Source organism: Acanthochromis polyacanthus, chromosome 1 (assembly GCF_021347895.1).
Source record: "Acanthochromis polyacanthus isolate Apoly-LR-REF ecotype Palm Island chromosome 1, KAUST_Apoly_ChrSc, whole genome shotgun sequence".
Lineage (NCBI taxonomy): Eukaryota > Metazoa > Chordata > Actinopteri > Pomacentridae > Acanthochromis > Acanthochromis polyacanthus.
The window spans coordinates 15,675,396-15,693,593 of record NC_067113.1 but is presented as its reverse complement, the minus strand read 5'-3'; the positions used below and the strand labels follow the sequence as shown (position 1 = coordinate 15,693,593).

Here is an 18,198-nt window from a genome sequence, read left to right as displayed (position 1 = left end):
TTTTTTGTTACAATAAATAAAAAACAAAACGGTTTCAAAGGCAGGTTTGGAAATTCAGAGGGTTAAAATGAAACATCAGAAAATTTGTTGGCAAACATTGACAAAAAAGCTGACTGTTTACACCAAGAAGCAAAGAGAGACAATAGGAGAAAGATACCAAAACTAAAATCTATACAACAAAACACCATTCACTCATTTAATCACTAATACTCAGTTGCCAAAGCAACGGTGTTAATGCCAAGCTTTCAAGCAGCACATGAACATCAGCTATAGGGAAGCTTACATAGATGGTCGACACTCTCTCAACATTAAAGTCACGATGATTTTGTATTTCCAGCAGTGTTAGCGATACAGACGTTGTACAATGACACGGAATACAAGGCGTTCTATATCTCCAATACGTTACATTTTAAAGGACCCAGGGGGCACTGTGACTTGCATTTGTGATAAGTTACTAAAGCACTTTTCCCTTTGGTCTCCCTTCAAAAATCCCGCCACATCACACAGCGGACTCATCCCAAAACAACAACATGACACTTTGCCGACCCGCGCTCCCTCCCTCCTGACAGAGCAAGGGAAAAAAAGATGACAGCAGCTTTAGATCTGACATCAAACGGCGGCGAGAGAGTGAGAAAGAGAGAGAGAGAGAGACAGAGAGAGAGAGAGGGAGAGAGAGAGGGAGAGAGAGAGGGGTGGGGGGGGGTGGAGGAAAAAACAGTTACATCTCTGCCGTGACAGCTTGCTGGAAGAGCCTGGCAAACGCCGAGCAATTTCTCTCTCCTTCCCTCCCTCTCTCTCTCTCCCTCCCCCTTCTATCTATCCATCTCTCCCTCTCTGTGTCTCTCTCTCATCAAAACTTGCCGCCGATTAGGATCTCGGCGAGCCACGCGCTTTGGATGGGATGTGAAAACACACGGAGAACCCAAGGGGTAAAACGCCAGGATTAAAGTGGTGAGGGAATATGGGGTGATAGTGGTGCTGGTTCAAATAGATCGGCCCCTGCGACTGCAGTGGCTCCTCGCCTCATCTTGCTCTCTCGCTACGGATTCACACATTGATACATCAAGGCCATTTCTCATTATAGCACGAGGGGGGGGGGGACAAAAAAAAAGAAAAAAGCTTTCATGATGCTACTTTAGAGAAAAAGACGGGGGGGGGGGTGCTGAAGAGAGGGGGGTAAAAGAGTGTGGGAGAATGAAAATGAAAGAAAAAAAAGGAGAAACGCCAAGATAAAGCAGATGACATACTCTTAGTATGTTCTGGCGGGGGGAAGAGAGGGGGAGAGAGAGTGTGATTGTGCGCACGAGAAAGAGGAGTAATAGGAATCCCTTGAAAACTGACAGATAAATCAACGCTGATTTGAAACGAGGCAAAGTCAACCGTGAGCGCGTACTGAGACACAGAGGACGACCAATGCACACAGACGTTAGAAGTCCCCATACATGGAGAATATTATAGCTTAATTGAAGTTAATGCACTTAATTTAGCTTTTCTTGTGGTTTATTCCTCCATTCCTGGAGCTCTTCCAAAGTATCTGGTAAATTAAACCACACACACACACACACACACACACACACACACACACACACACACACACACACACACACACACACACACACACACACACACACACACACACACACACACACACACACACACACACACACACACACACACACACACACACACACACACACACACACACCTCAAGCGGTGCCAATATTTGCGGCCATTTGCAAATGTCTATTTATTCTATTCTTGAAAGTGCTGAGGAGCTGTAAGGAGAGAAGTGATAGAGTAAAAAGCGATTAGTTTAGCCAAAAAAGCTAGAACAGCCCACATCTCCCTCTCTCTCTCTCTCTCACCGTCCTCCCTTCACGGATCAGCCTGGTCTCACCATTTCTTCTCAATTACTCCTCCAGTCAACCTGCTTAACGATTTTTAGCTCGCCCAAATGCCAAGAGGCAGTGCATGTGGGTTCTGCATGTGTGACTGCGTGTGCAGAGGGAATGTCTGTGTTGGCGCATATGTTTTGTTGTGTATGTGGGTGTACGTGTGAGTGAGTGTATGGTGCTGAGACCACGGGATGATACGTGTGGCCCTTTCGCCTTCAGCATGGACGCCAGTCAAAACACAGACGTAAGCTCTGGAGTGAGCACTCGAACCCCGACGGGGACGTCAGACAAAGAGGCGGGTCACAGGGTGAGCGGAGCAATCTGATTGGATAGAACGCCTTAAAGCTGAACATCGCACACAAAGCTGGGGCTGCAGGAGATGTAATGTTTCTTTGAGGTTTGATGATGTGTCTTTCACACACAGGTAAGGCAGTTTTAGCGCCACTGCGGCAGAGAAAGCTTCTCTAATGTGTAATGCTGTGTGTCACATTTATAAATGCCTTGTGCGTCTTGGTGGGAACACGTGTCAATCACTTACCGGCAGACTGGAGGGGCGGTCCTGGGAGACGGCATCCTCATTGTTGGCCTTCCCAGCATTCCCTGGGGCAGGACCCCTGATGCTGTAGCTCTCCTGCTGGGCCTCCTGAAGAGAAAGAGAGAAACAGAGTCTATAATCAACACATGAGAGGGATATATAATAATATTTACAGTCTGTTTTTATCTGAATATGTAGCTTGTGTATGGTAGACACTCATATGCATATAACAGAATGAATTCAGTCTTTCTACGGTATGCTGTTGTTTAATGCACAACATCTACTGCTCGTATTTTAGAGAATTAACTGGGATATCACCAATTTAATACATGAATATATGAATCAGCTCGAAAAAAAAAATCACATTTAGTCCAGTAGAAAGTGCTTGGGGTAATTGAACAAAAGTCTTGTTAGAACACGCTGCGTCAGTGAACAGGTTAAGAATAATAATTTCATGGTTCAACTGTAAAATATCATGCCTCCTGGACACATTTGTCACAACTCTTTGATATACAAATTTGGATTCTTGCTAAGAATAGGATTCTTGCTAAAAATCTACAAGCATGTATGGTATATATATACACAAAACACATATGCACTTTGTCAACGTATGTTTTTTTCCCTCCTTGTGACTTCACCTGAGTTTCCTTGAGCTGAAATGAAAAAAGTACTTTTAGGGCTAAACATTTGTTACATCACAGATTAGACATCTTCAACAACACACTCCACTACGATGAAAAAAAGACTCAAAATGGTAGAGAGAGGAGAGGGAATGAAATGGACTGTAGACTGTGTCTTAGGTTTGCAGGGCTATAATAAAAATTTCCAGTTAGATCAAGTCACAACACAAAGAGGCATGTTGCCTGAGGTAATACACAGACACACACTGTTACAGTACATGCAGACTGAAAAACACCCAAACACGCACCCATCAGCACACTATACCCGCCAATTCATTTCAACCAAATCCCGGCCTAACCACCCACTAATCCTGGAAACATACACACACGCATACAAACACACACAGACGCACACTCAGCCCTATTGTTCAATCTAAGTCATTTTCTTTCCCTCTGTAATCACAAGCCTATCTAGTGTAAACCAATTTTCTCCCCATTGTCGGAGGTGTTGCCCTCTCCCTCTCCCTCCCTCTGTATCTCTCCCTCCTTCCCTCTCCCTCTTCTTTTCATTCACCACGAAGGTCGTTCCTCCATCATGTTAAGCGTCGGCAGCACAATGGCAACTTGTTAAAGAGCTCTGAGTGGAAGGATTAGTGATAACTGATCAGCGAGACGCAGTGAGAGATCACACGCAAGTGCTTGCACACACAACCAACATACATACGGGGGAAAGCACACTTTTATATCACACATGCACACACACAGGAGGTGTCTTCAGGTTTTTACTTTCAAAATCCATTTCTCCCCACAGTTTGATTTCTTATCTGTTGTGTGATTATACTGTAGTAGGTGGGCAATATTCCTGTCAGCTAGGTGATATAATTTTATAGCTGCAGATTATCCTTCACAGCGAGAGATGTATCAGGTGAAAACTGATCTATTATTAGAGCATTAAATGTGTAATAATTTGTGCATCCAGGGTATGAGTAATGTGGGAACGATACAGGAGCTTCGGTAGACTGTTTTAGAAAATCTGATAAGGAGTTAATTTCTTAAGAATATATCTGCAGCGCTAGATCGCTGTCTGCACGCGATTTGCATACGGTTTTAACGGCTACACGACGCATTCATTCATCCATCACTAAGAGAAGGTAATGTAGTGATGTTACACACCCCTGAGTGGTCCCTTCAAAACCAGATTTGGGTTATTACCTGATTAAATCACCGAAGCACTAATTCAAAAACAATGGAACATTTTTAAATAGCCTAATGTTTTCTGAAACGTCCGTAAAAGTGCTCAGCTGCGGTGAACTCCTGCAGCGTAGTGGTGCAGGAGGTCCCTGAATATGCTCCGAAAATTGAACAGATTATCACATTTTGTCACTGAACCTTGTCCTCAAAGGCTACTCAAACCATATATTTAACATGATTTCAACCCATCATTAAAATTTAGGGAAAAAAACTGCTTCACGGGAGGGTCTCACATCTTTAATTTGTAGATATTTCTCAGATAGACAGATTTGCTATGGTTTTATTAAAAAATCCTAATGACACATTATGAAGTAACTGGTAAAAAAGAGTTATTCCGTAAAGGAAACAAATTCTAAATTCAAAACATGTCAAAGTGACACACGTTTATGCCACGCTAAAATGATGAATGTTTCTTAACAGATTATTGTTGATATGGAGAAATTGTGAATCAAGCAATCTGCTTTTTCACTCATTTCATTTCGCACACAGTAAGCGTAAACAACTACACACTAATAACAATTTTGATTAAGAACACTAGCTCCTTCGAGAGACCTTAGCTTTCTACATGCTGGTATCTTTAATAACATTTGAGTTAGTTTTAATTAGTCTGTCTGTGTGTGTGATGACTGCTTTGTGTGAGTGAACTCTATTGTTGTAATTTCTTCTCAGGTCTCTCTTGCAAACGAGATCCTGATCTCAGTTAGATTTCCGGAATAACACTTCTTTTTTTCCTCTCTCTCTCACTCTCTCTTTCATTTCAAATAATAAACGAACCCGAAAACAGTCGCCGGAATAAATCAAGCAATAATCGTGCCACGACAGCTCTCTCTAATTCCAAGCGCAGAAATCAGCAACACCTCTCCGAGCCACGTGCGAGAGCCAGAGGGCAAAAACCCTGCAACACCCAGATGGGATTCAATCACCGGATCACAGATCATCCCACAAGTGGGTGGGTGCAGAGAGACACTTAACAACAGGACCACAGTGGAGGACGGAGGTGCTGTTTTAAAGAGGAAGCTGGTTTCCTTGTCGGGTCCCTGTGTGTTTGTGTGCACATATCGGGGGGGGGGCTGGACGGACGCCAAATGTCAGGCTTTTATTACACGGTCGGAAATGCTTCGTTTGAAACTCGACTTAGACACAAATACACCTCCACAGGTAAATAAAGGTCCAGGGAAGGGGGAAGGAGTGGCGGGAGGAGGTTGGAGGGAAGCAGACGTTTGGCAGTTTTTCCTGATCGGTGGACACACACGTGCACAGTTCGGCTCAAAACGCGCACGGTGAGAGACAGTTTTACACACGGTGAATTCAGAACAGAAGAACGGCTGCTGACCCAAGTCCAATATTTACTCAGGCATGAGTGTGTAGTGTGTGTGTGTGTGTGTGTGTGTGTGTGTGTGTGTGCACTCGGGGGGATTTCTGTTTTAAGTGGGTCAAAGTGAGGTTAGCTTCATACTACTGTTTACACTCACGTTCTTACATCATTACTGTCAACTGTAATATGGACAGAGAGGGTGAGAGAGATAGAAGTAGGGACCGGGAGGGGGGAGGAGAAGAGAGAGAGAGCAGAGAGAGAACTACACAAGGTGAGGCACGAATTGAAAAGAGAAGAAACGAAGGAGGTCGAAAAGCTTTGGGAGGAAGAGAGAAAAGAGGAAGAGAGAGAGAGAGAGAGAGAAAACAGCAGTGGAAAAAAAACAGAAAAAGTGAGAGCGAGGGAACATCAGAGGCAAATGAAGGAGTGCTGCGAGTGCATCCTTTCATTTGAGTTTTTTCCAGTCCATTGTCTCAAAATCCCATTTCCCAGCTAATTTAGAAGCTTCTAAAATACACTCCACTCCATACCTTAAGCCTAAGGCCACAGCTAATCCTGTCTTCACACACACACGCAGACACACACACACACACGCAGAGACACGCTCATTCATCCTGCGTGCTTTTGAAAAGACTTCATCTTGGCATAGTAGAAACGAATGAAGGATATTGAAGGCAAGCGTTTGAAGTACATGAGGGAATGCAGGAATCAAACTGTGAGTTAAATGCTATTAGACAGCTGTGTGGAGAGGCAGTGTAATATTAGATTTGATTGAATAGATGACTGCTGAATGTGGTGTAATATATAGAGCCGGAGAGGCTTTATGCGGACGTAAATCAATATTGCAGCACCACCTTAATCCCAGCCACTCAGGAGCGGGAGTCGGTCGGCGAGTGTGAAATGTTCAGAAAACACGGGGAGAAAAAAAAAACAACGCGTTGCTGTTGCACAGCGGCGACTGTTTCGGAATATGAGGCTTACGCGTATCGGCTTTCAAAAGTAGCTTGGAATTTAATCTTTTGCAGTGTTGTCATGCATCGTCTGTGGGTTACATATTCTCAGTAGAGAAACGTGCAACAAGAAGGTCAAAGAGTCAGGTTGGGCTATGGAACGTTAATTCCTAGAGCTGGAATTTTAGTCTTTTGGTAGTCTGGACTACAGTAGTGTTTTCATGATGTCTTTTAATGTACAGGTTCAAGTGTCATGGTAGGAAAAGCTAACAGAAACAGCACAATGTAAAAAAAAACATCAAATTTGCACATAATTTTTGCAGTCGCTTGATTTGGTTTATGACTTTCAGCGACAATAGGAGACAAAAACTTTTTACGAATAAGTTTCGATGAGCAAACCAATAAGTCACATGACTGATCAGCTGTTCCACTTCTTCAACGGACAGCATGAAACAATCCCCGCTGACATTAAGGAATAATTCCAACTTTCCCGACTGAAAACAATTCTAAAAGATTTCTGTCCAGTTTTCTGTCATAGATGGCCCAAGTGTTGTTTGTTTCTTCTTCTTTGGGGTGTTCAGCGGTTGCCAGACAGCTGGTTTCGTTTCTGGCTGCACCAGCTTCAGCTACAAAGCTGTTAATGGAAACAAGCCTAAGTCTGTTTCTATTTTTGCCACATTTCTAAAGTTTTGCTTCAAATTAAATTTGAAAAAGTGATTAATTGTATCCCAAAGAGGTATAATGGCATATGAGTAATTTCACACGTTTTCTTCTTGTCAATGTGTTTTGGCCCATAACTCATTTAAATGTTGTTCTGTGCCAGTTTGGTTAGTTGTACTATATTCAAGCAGGTGAAACGTTTGACTGTCTGTGTTAAAAAATGTAAAAAGAGCAATGCAACCTACATGACGGCAGTCAGGTATATTTGATGTCATCACTTGACACAACAGAAAACAACCAGAGCAAAACTCACAGTCATTTGGATGAGCTGATTTTGACATCTGTCTTCATCTCTCTTTCTTTTAAACAGTCAAGAAGATGCAGCTTACTTATGCCATGCTCAAGGATTGTTTTACTTCTTTTTTTAAATATGCTATCACGCTTGCAATTTTAATCCTTTTTCCACAGCATTTTGCCGCTCTGGGCACTTTTTTTTTTTAAAAATTGTGCGTAGATGTCAAAGTTATTGTCACATATCTGCATCACAGTAAATTGTCCTGCTTGAATCTGATTGGTTGGCTTTATTACAAGAGTCAAATCAATTCTTCACAATCTTGCTTTTTCAACCTTTTGCACTAATTACATATTCTCTCCGTCCATCTTCGGTATGTTCTTGCTATCTCTCACATCAGTCCCAGTCTATCCCCATCTCTTTTGCTTTATCCACCTCATTTCCCTTTTCACTATCACCTTCTCCATCCCCCTCCATGTTTCCATCCCACCTCCACTTCATCCATCCACTCCATCTCCATCCCTTCCTCCACCCTGACTCCCTTCATCAATACCCCCCCCCATCCCTCCCTGGCTCCACTGCTCTTCTCATGACTACCAAATGAATTAGTCACCCCCCACCACCACCCTTCCATTTTCCCCTGCACCTTGGCAGATGCACATCTCCACAAAATCTGATGCTAATGCCATTAATATTCATTAAAAATTAAGCTTAATTGCATGTCTTTAGGAGAGAGGTCCATATTCCCGCAGCACACTCTGCCTAACTGTACCGGCTCATGAACACCAGTGCGTTTGGCCACCACCTCTCTACACTTTACATCAAGGACAGGGAGTCTCTGTTGGTTATGGACGCACACACATTCAGATGCACTGGGTCAGTCACTGACACTGTGATTGTCAATCATGGGGTGAAACAGCAGTGGAGTTTTGTTCCACTTAGTAGTTTGAATTCTGAATGTGTTTATTTCTCTATTTATGTGTGTGCGCCCTGCTCTCTGCCAGTAATTACTACTGAAGACAGTATTTTTTAACTTTCATTTGGCTGAGCTGTTAACAAAGGACAGGCTGTTAAAAAAAAACAAAAAACGACCGGTCTAAAGAAAAGAAGAAGAAGAAAAAAAAATAGACATACAAAAAGCTTCTACACGTCAGGGAGGTGGGGATGGGGGGGCAGACCATCCATATTCAACACCCTGCTTTCGCACACATGTTGGTTCAGACTTGCAGCCGCGCACACGTGCTCGCACCAATCAGACCGACTGAACCATAATTGAAGGAACAATCAGCAGTGAGAGCGAGGAAAACTCCACCCGCGCTCTGACAAATGTGACAAATCAATGTTTGGTTGTGATGTTCTCTGCGTTTGTGTTTTTCTTGACACGCCGTTTGATCCGTTTGAGAATATTTGGAAAACACTGCGGTTATATTCTGATTATTTCATATATATTGTGTTGTAAATGTACTATAGGGCATTTCCTACCTTTGTCACTGTCACTCTGTGTAAATGATGGGCATTTATTCCAGGATGCAGCCTATTATTATCATCAGGGAAAAGGTGACCATTAGAATGGAAATAGCTGCATGTGCATGCCTGTGTATCGGTGAGCTCTGTGTGTGTTTGTGTGTGTGTATGTGTGTGCATCCAGCCTATCTTAATAGGTCCATTTGTAGCAGGGCCTGTTCTAGTGCTGTGTCCTTCAGATTGGATTCTATCTCAGCAATCCCCCTGACCTTTAGCACAAAGAGACTACAAGAGAGGACCAGAGCTCACACACACACACACACACACACACACACACACACACACACACACACACACACACACACACACACACACACACACACACACACACACACACACACACACACACACACACACACACACACACACACACACACACACACACACACACACACACGAGTAAGCATTCATTCTTGCCCACATAAAAAGAAACAGAGAGAAATGAACATGCACAAATACACATTCACAGCAGTACACACACACACACACACACACTCACTGGAATGTGTGTCGGCATTTCCTTGGGGATGATGTCAGATGGAGCTAACAGTGTTAGCTGCAGATGCCATTGCCAGGGCTTTCATTCTTATTCCTCTACACAGGCTAATCAAATAAGAGCCAGTCTTTGTACCAGCTTCACTTCACACACTCTTTGCAAGTCCCTGTCACCACCACCCCCATCCGCCCATTCACTTCAATTGCTTTGGCTCACAGCTAAAGAGGACATCCACCCAAACTGGTGTACACCCACATGACTTTCACTAAAGCACGAAGGAACGATAGCAGTGTGTTGGCGAGCTCGACTTTGACTGTGACATTTTTTTTTTTTTTTAGTGTTTTCTCTTTCTCTCTCTGTCTGTGAAGTCTGTATCCAGGAACAAATGTAGCGGCATTTCCTAACAAATGGCAGCTAAATGAGGCCCCTAGGGTGCTGTGCCGCTAACTACCGGCCCCCTTTTTTTCTGAGCCATTATGATTGTCCTAACCGTTCCAAAAACACCTCTCCCGTTCTCGTTCATTTGCATTTGAATTGCAGCTCGGCTGTACAAAAACAAACATAAATCAAAAAAGGGAAAAAAGGGAAGGGAAAAAAAAAAAACAGTGTCGGATTCTGGCCGAGCAATTAGCGAGTGTCAGTCAACGTGGAGGTAAAAAACACACTAAATTAAAAACATTGTCTCCTAACCATGCAGACACACTATCGCACACACTCAGAAAAACCTAGCTGACATACTGTATACAGTTTATATAGAATATGTTTTTTTTTCATTTTCAATTTTATCATTTAGTTTTTGCTTGAAAACTCATCAAGCTTAAGTGCTCGTCAGTGGCGGCCAATCAGAGTACGGCAGGCCCAGGGTTGCCGTGGCGATACGCGGGGACATTTAGAGGACTCCGATAAACTCTGCCATTTAAAAGGTTATGACAATTAACGCGGCTCTCCGCAAATTACCACTGCCAGACCTTTACCCACAGACGTCTCTCTCTCCCTCTTATCACCTCACACCCAGCCTCCCCTCTCTCCCCCCCTTCTCTCTCCCTCCTCTCTATCTCGCCATATGCCCTCCATTTCCGCAGCCTATCCTCCCTCTCTCTCTGTCCACCCTCTTTCCAGCCAGCAGCACTTTTATTATCCTGTTAATTAACAGAGTTCTTCACTTAATATTCAAATGGTGACCAATTAATGACATTGAACTTTGGGCGTCCCACCCACCCACACACCGTGCCCCCGCCACACACCCCTTCGCTTCAACTCTCACCACATCCTATTGACTCCGTCTCTTCTCACACACAGACACACACAGACTTCCTTCGTGTCTCTCATTTCCTTCGTTTTGTCCCCTCAACCTCCTCGCCATCACCAAGGTGAGCTCCCATTTCCGTGTGATTGAAAGTGTATACGTGTGTGTGTGTGTGTGTGTGTGTGTGTGTGTGTGTGTGTGAGGAGGGGCGGCCATGGCGACTGAGGCAGCAGAGCAAGTATACAGCAAAGGGGTAATAAAGCCAGGGGGGCAGGCCGCAGAAAGGCACGATGGCCTTTTAATTAACCTGGCGTGATTAAAAGCGGGGGTGGCGGAGGGTGGGGGAAAGGCCTGCTGCTGCAGCCAGTTGGAGGTGGAGAGGTGACAGACGAGAAATAGGAAATGACACACGGGAAGTGGTGAACATTGCAGGACCCAACTGATCCGCCAGTATGTGGGCGTCCTATAGCCTTTGGAGGGCTTTCTCTGGTGGAAAAATGATATATAAATAAAATCATTTCACACTTAAACATGCCTTGAATGTAGAAAAGTAGAAATAGAAAATTATTCAATTTCAGTCCTTTCGCGTCAAGACTAGATTTTCACTTTTAACCTGAAGTCTTTACAGCCTTGAGGGACAAAAAGAACATGTAAATGTCTGCAGTTGCTCTATTACTAGGATAACTCCATTAGCAGAGAAAGAGCAACTGATACAATAAAAAACTGTAGAACAGACACTAAATGGATGAGATGGTTTTGCAGAACTGGGTCTTCATTTCAAGGAACATTTGATGTGTGTACAAACTGCTATATATGTGTCTAGTGTCCATATATCATATCTGTATGCGTTACCTCCAGATCGGATTTTTCCTGTTAATCCTCTGAACCATTATTAGAAGATTAATCAGAGCCAGAAACTAAGAAAGCAGAAAGAATTTTAAGATTTTAAAGTTTCTGACCGTCCTTGAACTATTCATCTGTTACATGCAGCCCTATCAAAAACACGAAGCTTCGTCAAATTAACTGCACATATTACATTTTAAGAATTGCTACAAATAATTCATTTGCGTTAAACAGATGCTGATAAAAAAATATTCACTGTGAAGCTTTTAGTGACTCCATATGACAGTTCAGTTTGTCACTTCTCATGTTTACGTGAGACCTTTAATTCCTCTTCAATTCAAAATAAAAGTTAAAATCTCCTTGTAAACACTTCATTCCGAATTAAAAAGTTAATTCCAAATAAACTTAATTCGGAATAAAATACCTGGTTTATTCCGGGAGTGGATATGACGTAGCCCCGTTTACCAGAAGAAAAACTCCATTTGCCGCGGTATTTTCTTTCCCCAACAACATGGAGGAACAACTAATAAGCACACTTTTCTTTTTATTGTCGTTTTGAAACAGCAGCTGGACAATGGCGTGTTAATTCCAAATAAACTAATTCTTGTGTATGTTCTATTCATGTATAGAGTTAATTCCGCTTTAGTTGATTCCGGTCATTCTGCGCATACTTGGCTCCTCACGTAGCGATGACGTAGCGACATACACATTCTGCGACCCTACTGGCGTGAGCACATCAAGTGACGCAACAGAAGTAGTACGCCATTGTCGAGTTGCTGTTTCAAAACGACAATAAAAAGCAAAGTGAAAAGCGTGCTTATTAGTTGTTCCTCCATGTTGTTGGGGAAAGGAAATGCCGCGGCAAATGGAGTTTGTTTTCTTCCGGTAAACAGGGCTACGTCATATCCACTCCCTGTCCAGTCAGAATCCTTTCCAACGCCCAAGCTTTAAAGCGGAATTAAAGAAGGGGAATAAATGTCGGGTCCATGTAAACCTTAATTCGGAATTAATATTTCCATGTAAACGCGAAGCACAAAATTTTATTTCCGAATTTAAAAACTTCATGTAACTGTGGCCACTGAAAGGCATACATGCAACAGAGTACAGGAAAAGTTAAATAGTATTAAAAGCAGCCTAGGAGCAGTTATTGTTCTGTTTTTTTTTTTCCATTAGCTGACACAGTGGAAAATGTGCATGTTGCACTAAAGACCGTCACAAAGCAGCATCTAACCTCCCATGTAGGTCCCTGTAAAGTGAGCGTGTCTCCTCCAATCAACTGAGAGTTCATCTTTGCCAAAGCACCGGTCCCCAGAGCCCACTCTCAGACAGTAGGAGGAAATAGTTAAAGTCAATAGAGGAAGTGGCATCGGTTTCACAAAGGAAAATGGATAGGTAGTTTGTACTATGGGGAGTAAATGTTACAGGGATTGACTTCCCTCTTCAAAGACCTGCAGTGAAATCCTGACAGCTCTCCTGCTCACCCCAAATACCACTGACTGGTATATCCATCATGCAATTTAAATTACACTAAAACAAGGCAAGGCTATATATTCTGTCACATGTAATTACTCTATAAACATCAATTTAACACACTGTTTCTAAGTGAAAAATTAAATAGCGTGTGCTCCACGGAATAGCTGATCAAAGCCAGTACCATGTTCTTGCAACATTATGAGTTTGAGTCTGGCAGTTGGCCAAAGTTACATTTCACCTCCTTTCTCTTTCTCTCCTCAGTCTATCCTGCCACACTCCGCTGTATACTACCCAATAAAGCAAACATGCCATAAAAAATTATCTCCGAATTCTTGAAATTATAGCGCTCTCATTTCCGTTTTTACGAGGCCGAATGTATTAGACAGTAACAAAATATCACACACTTCATCTGTTATGCGTCAAATGTAATATGGCCATCAAGAGAAAGAAAGGGCACACATTCTCCCCCTTTTAAGCGATCTGTCTCACACTTCAGCTGGAGTTAACAATCAGACCAAAAGCATGGGGGTCATGATATTTATAGGCTCTGTTCAAATTGTATCTTCCAGAAAAGGGGGCCACTCTTCTCTGACTTTTAAGTATTATTTTCACATTACCAGAAATTGTTTTTTTTTTGCAACTTTGACTGCAGTGAGCACTGTGTAAACACATTTCATGGAAAGCGAAGTGTTCCCATAAGATAAATTAGTGTATGAGGTTAAAAGTCACTCAATTAAAAGTGCATGTCAGTGTTTCTTCGAACCATATCTCACAATCATCTTTTTAAAAAGTGTGTGGTGTTCTCAAACACCCGAGGCATTCAAAATCCACCATCAAACCTCCCACATTTATTTTTTTTTCCAAAGCCTACTTCTTCCCTGATGCGATATTATATATATTTTTACTTTTTTTGTATCAGCCTTGATGTCTTAGAAACGTCTTTTTAGCCTTCTTTGCTCCTCGCAATCAGATGAGGTCACAGCAGTGCAATAGACTCAAAGAAAGGCGGCATTTTCACTTCGATTTGTTACAAAACCAGCTAATAGCGGTCGGTTGCAGAGCAAATTCTGTGTCAAAGGCAGCTGGAATGGTTCCATCAACTGGAGGATGTCCTCTGGCTAGGGTTAATGGGAGTGGAGTGGGGGGAAAGGAACTGCGGAGAGTGCCGGAAGAACAAAATAAAGAACTTTTCAGCTTGGATTTCTCAGAGTAATGCAGGGTCAAAAAACAGGGGTCAAAACCACAATGACATCCTAATCTGGCGTGCGCTTGCAATTGTGTGTATAGTGTGTGCGTGTAATCCGTTCTGTGCGGCTCACATCATGTCTCATTTCAGCCCAGAATCACAGACAAAGGTCACCGTTTGACCTTTTCACAGCTCAGAATTGCTGTGCAGCACACTCGGCTGATTAGTGTACACACAGACACACACATACAAAAACTGACAGAAAGACACACACTCGCTCAGAACGGAAAAATGAAAGCAATAGAGCAATGAGCTGAAAGCACACCAAATCTTCTATTTGTAATCTTGGCCAACAGCACTGTGTAAGTTCAATTTCCAAACATGTTTACCTCTTGAATCGGAAATCTTAGACGGAGGAATCATTTCTTTGTTATTTAAATGTATTCTGGTATTTTCTGATATTTATTTGCCTCTCTAAATTCTTCTCTCACGCAATCGACGGACAATTAACTGTGTTGCTGTTATGTGTAAAATGTCATGGTTTTTAATGATCAATATTGTGTATTTTCAGTAATTACTTCAACATAAACTGCTGCAATGAAGTGAGACCATGGACCTGAATTTTGCACACAAAACGGAATTCTATGTATATATGTAGAGAAAAATCCACCTCCGTTTCAAAGAATCTGGCCTATTACTAACGATACATTTGCATTTACACATAGTGCATACATCAAGGCTGTTTTTAATGAATTGGACCGCTGGTCAGTAAGCCGGCCCTTCAACTGTGCTTGTTCGTTAACGGCCGGGTTTCCTGTAAAACCTCCTTTCTTCCACCAAGCCAAAATGTAAAAATGTAATGTAAAAGTGTGGGGGCAAGGGGCTTATTAGCTGCTGGAAATTTATCTGGCTCTATCATGTGATGGTAAGTAGTCAGAAACCAGAAGGTATCAACATATTGCCTGCTGTGTTGCTGGAACATAAATTGCTGGATGGCGGGAACACATCGGAAGGATTTTTTGATTATATGTAAAGACAGCAGGATGCAGCACTGATGCAAAGGCTGCTGAAGGTATTGAGGCTTTTATGCAGCTTTAACAAGCATGTGTGCTGATTGAGACATTCCCTCTTAAAGAAGCGTACATGCATAACAATGAAAGACAGAGGGGAACCGGCTCCGTGATCACCACAGAAGTTGGCATAGCAACCGATATGAGGCCTATCAGCACAGGTGAAACAGGGCTTTGTCCAATCAGAGTGCTTGGGCAGAACTACCTGGTACATAAATGTCAGCATGGGTCAATTGCCACCACATCATCAGCGATGATGAAAACACACCATTACTGTCACAAAATGTCAACGTGGCCATGGATCTCAGCCTCTCCTAGTTAGAGTGAATAATGTTTGTTCAATAGGCTGCACAGTCTGTGTGTGTGAGCATGTTAAGTGAGAAAACAAGAGTAAGTGCTTTTTCAGTGTGAGACAAAAGGCGCGCTGGCTGAAACGTTCACTCAGTATGAAAATTACTATGCTAAGACTGACGATTTCCTTTTTTGACAACCTGCTTTTGTGCTCACAATGGCTTTTTGCTTGGCTATTTGTCTTGGTGTGCTCAATATTCAAGTCTGTCTAAAGGAAGGTTTAACTACATCTCAGTAAATCACAGTATAAGTACCTCGACAGACACAACTCCAGCAGTGCCAAATGGCATCAGCTTGTGCAGATGCTAAATAAGTCTGCACACATTTGTGAACCACTAATGGCCTACTCAGTGTCTGGGCCAAAAAAAAGAGACGTTTGGAAATATTGTTGTTTCTGCTGATAGTTTAGTTCATGCTGCCCTGTGCTGTCATTTGCCGAGTAAAAATGAATTGAGAAATGGGTCTTTACGGAGAGACAACAGCATATCTCTCTCTCAAAGTATTCTGATCTGTGCTGTCTTTTAAATGTATAGTCACCATGTCCTTTTAAAATGGGTATCTGAATATTTAACTGCTGGCTGCTGTATCGGATGTATCAACTATTATCAGCAAATAATGGCAAATGTTCATAATTAAAGAACTCTTCTGAATTGGCCCTTTTGAAAGCTCTCTAAGTGGTGTTGGGTTGCCACCAAGATTAGCCCCTAAAAACGTGCGAATCTCAAAATGTACAGCCTATTTGGTTTTTGTGCTTTGCACTAATGAAGCTAGTACAACTTTTCTGTGAGACTGGACTGGGTGTTACTATTAATACTTTGCCGTACTCTTGAGTATCTAAATCCACATTAAGACATTCTATTTCTAAACTGTCCACTATGTGATCCATATGAAAAATCTGAATCTCAGCAAAGTAAATTGCAAATGTCAAACACAGTAAATATGATAGAGTGATTCAAAACTGTGCATAAGTTCTGTAATCTTGAAAATAATTGTACGCCAGTCATTTTTAGACAGTGGAATGCACTACATTGCTGGCTTTATCAGTCATATCTATTAAATTTGCCACATTCTGTTATTTAGACTTTAATGCTAATGTTCCTCATGGCTTCATTCACACATCCATGACAGATTTGTGGAAAGAGCCATGGTATGCACACAACATTTGCCATACGCAGCAACATAATGATACATTAGACTTATGTACTGCTGTGTCGCGGTGCAAATCATTTGCTGTGAAACAAATGACTTAAAGCATTTAACTGCAGTTCAGACAGCTCACCTGTCTGAAGTGAAGAAAAGTACAGTATGACTTTCTGTTAGATCCTGATCAATCCTGTCTCCATGTCGGAAATAACTTAGAATTGTAATAATGAAGTTTCCATATTGTTCCATGTGTGCAAAAATGCACAATTCTCTCTCTTAGGAGATGCTACATGGATCTTGTTGCTCTCTGATGGTATTTAATAATCTCAGAGGAAAAAGTCCTACAAACAACTGGAAGCAACACGGTAAACTTCAGCTCCTGTTAAGGTTTTGTCAAACCCCACATTACATAAATTATCTGTTTATCTATCTATCTATCTTGCACTTCTTTTTATCAATGCGACTGCATGCATTAAGACTTGTACTGTGTTCAAAATGGTGTAGAAATGCTACTAGGTCTGACCTCAGACATGAAACTAAAAAGCCAACATGCTGTCAGAAATGGCAAGGAGTTCATGTCTGCAGTATTCTTGCTTGCAACACTACTCTTTAGGATTGGATGTGGACCAGTATAGCCAATACTGATTCATTTAAACAAGCCTTTATCAGCCATGACACTGGTCCTGCAGAAGAACTCGGGGCGACCCTACTTCACTCTAGCCCTGCTCAAATGACTCCTGTCTTCTTCTTTCCTCCCTGTTCTATCTGATACATTCTTTCCTGTCCAGTTCTGCTGTAATCTCTCCCGTCTTGTTCTATTCTTTCCATTGCTCCGTTTTGTTCTGCTCCGTAATGATCCAGGGCAGGGCTGTGAGCCAGAGTCACTCCATGCAGGCTGATAGATCCCTCTGGCTGCAGAGTGGATGGGAAACACATGGGCAGCCTTCACTCAACGTAAAAAACAACTGCTTGAACCCAGCTTCCCGGTGGAAATCTTCAACAGAACATCAGGCTGAAACTTGGCATGATAAGTCTCGATCCATATCTGTGGAACAGGCCCTTTGTTGGTCTGAGAATTGGGTTTGCACTGGCGGCACCGTGTGCATTGAAAATGTACAATATGTGTTTATACACTATGACCGTCCAATCTGTGAATGAGTGTGCGTGTATATGTATGTGTGATTTGAGAGAGTGCAAAATTATTCAGGAACATAGAACGTGAGATTTACCTAAAATACCTCTCATGAATAATGCGAGTGAATAATGCCCCGAGACCAGACATGTTGGACCACTAACACAAATACACAGTTTATCCCCTGAGATGCTCTCTTCAATCTCAGCACCACTG

General features: G+C 42.4%; 1 protein-coding gene across 1 annotated transcript in view; it reads right to left on the bottom strand.

The window, feature by feature from the left end:
• The window catches only part of LOC110961282 (AT-rich interactive domain-containing protein 1B-like), a 184,839-nt gene that overhangs the window by 120,704 nt on the left and 45,937 nt on the right, over positions 1-18,198 (bottom strand). Inside the window, 1 exon segment of the mRNA XM_051957767.1 lies at positions 2,434-2,538. Coding sequence (XP_051813727.1) covers positions 2,434-2,538 — 105 coding nt within the window.